Source organism: Procambarus clarkii, chromosome 13 (assembly GCF_040958095.1).
Source record: "Procambarus clarkii isolate CNS0578487 chromosome 13, FALCON_Pclarkii_2.0, whole genome shotgun sequence".
NCBI lineage: Eukaryota > Metazoa > Arthropoda > Malacostraca > Decapoda > Cambaridae > Procambarus > Procambarus clarkii.
Window position 1 is genome coordinate 2,686,557 of NC_091162.1, and position 4,192 is coordinate 2,690,748.

Sequence of the window (4,192 nt, forward strand, 5' to 3'; positions counted from 1 at the left end):
TATATACAAGAGTTGTTACATTCTTGTACAGCCACTAGAACGCGTAGCGTTTCGGGCAGGTCCCTGGATTACGATCCCCGCCGCGATGAATCGTTTTTTTCATCCAAGTACACATTTTACAGTTAAGGATTTGCGCCCAGTAAATCCTCCCCAGCCAGGATACGAACCCATGACATAGCGCTCGCGGAACGCCAGGCGAGTGTCTTACCACTACACCACGGAGACTGATTAATCATCTTCTCTGTCGTGACCATAAATGTCGTAACGTGACCTCTCTTGACCTACATTGTCATGTTTCCATTTATTTTGACCTCCGAAGTCGGGATCTTATCTCTCTTAACTTCTGCTGCCCTTGCCTGCTTTGTTCTGACCTCCTCTGGCTTGATCTCCTCTGGCTTGACTTCCTCTGGCTTGATCATTTCTGGCTTGACCTCCTCTGGCTTGACCTCCTCTTGCTTGATCTCCTCTGACTTGACTTCCTCTGGCTTGACCTCCTCTGGCTTGACCTTTTGCTTGATCTCCTCTGGCTTGACCTCCTCTGGCTTGACCTCCTCTGGCTTGACCTTCTCTGGCTTGACCTCCTCTGGCTTGACCTTCTCTGGCTTGACCTCCTCTGGCTTAACCTCCTCTGACTTGATCTCATTTGGCTTGACCTCCTTTGGCTTGACCTCCTCTGGCTTGACCTCCTCTGGCTTGAACTTTTCTGGCTTGATCTCCTCTGGCTTGACCTCCTCTGGCTTGACATCCTCTGGCTTGACCTCCTCTGGCTTGACCTCTTCTGGCTTGACCTCCTCTGGCATGACATCCTGTGGCTTGACCTCCTCTGGCTTGACCTCCTCTGGCTTGACCTTTTCTGGCTTGATCTCCTCTGGCTTGACCTCCTCTTGCTTGATCTCGTCTGGTTTCACCTCCTCTGGTTTGACCTCGTCTGGATTGACCTCCTCTGGATTGACCTCCTCTGGATTGACCTCCTCTGGCTTCACCTCCTCTGGCTTGACTTCTTCTGGCTTGACCTCCTCTGGCTTGACCTTCTCTGGATTGACCTCGTCTGGCTTAACCTCCTCTGGCTTGACCTTTTCTGGCTTGACCTCCTCTTGCTTCATCTCCTTTGGCTTGATCTCCTGTGGCTTGATCTCCTCTGGCTTGACCTCCTCTTGTTTGACCCCTTCTGGCTTGATCTCCTCTGGCTTGATCTCTTCTGGCTTGACCTCCTCTGGCTTGACCTCCTCTGGCTTGACCTCCTCTGGCTTGACCCCTTCTGGCTTGATGTCCTCTGGCTTGACCTCCTCTGGCTTGACTTCTTCTGGCTTGATCTCCTCTGGCTTGACCTCCTCTTGCTTGATCTCCTCTGGTTTAACTTTCTCTGGCTTGACCTCCTCTGCCTTGACCTTTTGCTTGATCTCCTCTGGCTTGACCTCCTCTTGCTTGATCTCCTCTGGCTTGACCTCCTCATGCTTGACCTCCTCTGGCTTGACTTCCTCTGGCTTGACCTCATCTGGCTTGACCTCCTCTGGCTTGACCACCTCTTGCTTGATCTCCTCTGGCTTGACCTCCTCTGGCTTGACTTCCTCTGGCTTGACCTCCTCTGGCTTGATCTCCTCTGGCTTGACCTTCACTGGCTTGACCTCCTCTGGCTTGACCTTCTCTGGCTTGACCTCCTCTGGCTTAACCTCCTCTGGCTTGATTTCATCTGGCTTGACCTCCTCTGGCTTGACCTCCTCTGGCTTGACCTCCTCTGGCTTGACCTTTTCTGGCTTGATCTCCTCTGGCTTGACCTCCTCTGGTTTGACCCCTTCTGGCTTGATCTCCTCTGGCTTGATCTCCTCTGGCTTGACCTCCTCTGGCTTGACCTCCTCTGGCTTGACCTCCTATGGCTTGACCCCTTCTGGCTTGATGTCCTCTGGCTTGACCTCCTCTGGCTTGACTTCTTCTGGCTTGATCTCCTCTGGCTTGACCTCCTCTTGCTTGATCTCCTCTGGCTTAACTTTCTCTGGCTTGACCTCCTCTGCCTTGACCTTTTGCTTGATCTCCTCTGGCTTGACCTCCTCTTGCTTGATCTCCTCTGGCTTGACCTCCTCATGCTTGACCTCCTCTGGCTTGACTTCCTCTGGCTTGACCTCATCTGGCTTGACCTCCTCTGGCTTGACCTCCTCTTGCTTGATCTCCTCTGGCTTGACCTCCTCTGGCTTGACTTCCTCTGGCTTGACCTCCTCTGGCTTGACCTCCTCTGGCTTGACCTTCACTGGCTTGACCTCCTCTGGCTTGACCTTCTCTGGCTTGACCTCCTCTGGCTTAACCTCCTCTGGCTTGATTTCATCTGGCTTGACCTCCTCTGGCTTGACCTCCTCTGGCTTGACCTCCTCTGGCTTGACCTTTTCTGGCTTGATCTCCTCTGGCTTGACCTCATCTGGCTTGACCTCCTCTGGCTTGACCTCCTCTGGATTATCCTCCTCTGGCTTGACCTCCTCTGGTTTGACCTCCTCTAGCTTGACCTCCTCTGGCTTGATCTCCTCTGGCTTGACCTCTTCTGGCTTGAACTCTTCTGGCTTGAACTCCTCTGGCTTGACCTCCTCGGGCTTGACCTCCTCTGGCTTGACCTCCTCTGGCTTGACCTCCTCTGGCTTGACCCCTTCGGGCTTAATCTCCTCTGGCTTGACCTCCTCTGGCTTGACCTCCTCTGGCTTGACCTCTTGCTTGATCTCTTCTGGCTTGACCTCCTCTGGCTTGACCTCCTCTGGCTTGACCTCTTCTTTCTTGACTTCCTGTGGCTTGACCTCCTCTGGCTTGACCTCCTCTGGCTTGACCTCTTCTGGCTTGACCTCCTCTGGCTTGACCTCCTCTGGCTTGACCTCTTCTGGCTTGACCTCCTCTGGCTTGACCTCCTCTGGCTTGATCTCCTCTGGCTTGCCCTCTTCTGGCTTGACCTCCTCTGGCTTGACCTCCTCTGGCTTGATCTCCTCTGGCTTGCCCTCCTCTGGCTTGCCCTCCTCATTATAGGTAACAGTTCTACTGAGATAGCTGCACCTGTTGGTTGTAATGTCGCAAGAAGGATGCATATTACTGAGCCAGTGAGAGCTCTCTCTCAGCTACTTTCCAATATGAAAATCCGCGCTTATCTTCCTGTAAAATAACGCATGAGAACGTTACAAACTGTCTACTTGAGGCGCATGTCAGCAAGTTCCTATGGCTAATCCTGACATCCTACAGTGATGTTAACTTTCACTTACAACTGGTTTTGCACGCTTGCACTGACCACACAACCTTGCCTCTGATCTGAAAGAAAGATAATGTTGCAGACGTCTGCACAAGAAGTCTGCATACAGTAAAGCAAGACATCTTTAGAAAACTATTGGCATAAATCCTCACACTCATTCATCGGAAAGCTCTTTGAAAAATTCGTGATGAGATATTAGAAAAGTCCTCGAAGAAAAATATTCTCTAAGTAGCAAGCCATTTGGTTCTGTAGGTAACAGAAGCATCGGATATTTTAAAACAGTTGACTGCAAAATGGAACAAGAATCTTGACTGTGAAGAGGATAAATATGTCATTGCTTTGGAAAATGCTTGAGCATATGAGAAAGTGTGGCTCAGGTCACAGAGAACTGGTGTGCAGATTAAAGAAACTCGGAGATGATGGTAATCTTTTGTACCTTATTAAACCTACTTAAGAAAACGAACCCTTTAGAGGTTTTTGTAAACAATCTTTCCTCCCGTGAGAGAAAGAGAATTATCAGAAGAAAGCGCCAAGTCACTAACCGCGAACTTAGCACAGAATGAAGTGTACTCCAGGCCAGTTTTACGGGACAACTCCTGTGGAACTTCTATTTCAATGACATGCTACAGTAAATAACATAGACCGTTACTATGCATTTGACTGTGCACCAACTCAATCAGAAGACATGAAGAATATTGTAAATCATATGAATACAACCATTACAACTAGTTCATCTTGTCACGACAGTGGCAAGTTATTTATGCCCGGAAAAAATCTTACTGATGGCTTACTCATGGACGCACTCAATTTGAACACTCAAAGCTCAGGATGGAAGCAAATCGAGGAAGGACTCTTTAGGGTTAGGCAGGTACTAGTCAACAACGGCTTCTCTAAAGCTTATATTGAAGACGTGCTTAAAAGAAAGGTGAAACGCCATGCAACCTCTGAAGAGTCAACTAACACAACATTTGTATCTCC

General features: G+C 49.8%; 1 protein-coding gene across 1 annotated transcript; it reads right to left on the minus strand.

Moving 5' to 3' along the window:
- Positions 1 to 281: 281 nt before the first annotated feature.
- LOC138364529 (neurofilament heavy polypeptide-like) lies at positions 282 to 3,056 on the minus strand. The gene is made up of 3 exons (XM_069324183.1): positions 2,328 to 3,056; positions 1,881 to 2,231; positions 282 to 1,604 (listed from the first exon to the last, which is right to left on the minus strand). The coding sequence occupies exons 1-3, from the start codon at positions 3,054 to 3,056 to the stop codon at positions 282 to 284; spliced, it is 2,403 nt and encodes an 800-aa protein (XP_069180284.1).
- Positions 3,057 to 4,192: the final 1,136 nt, after the last annotated feature.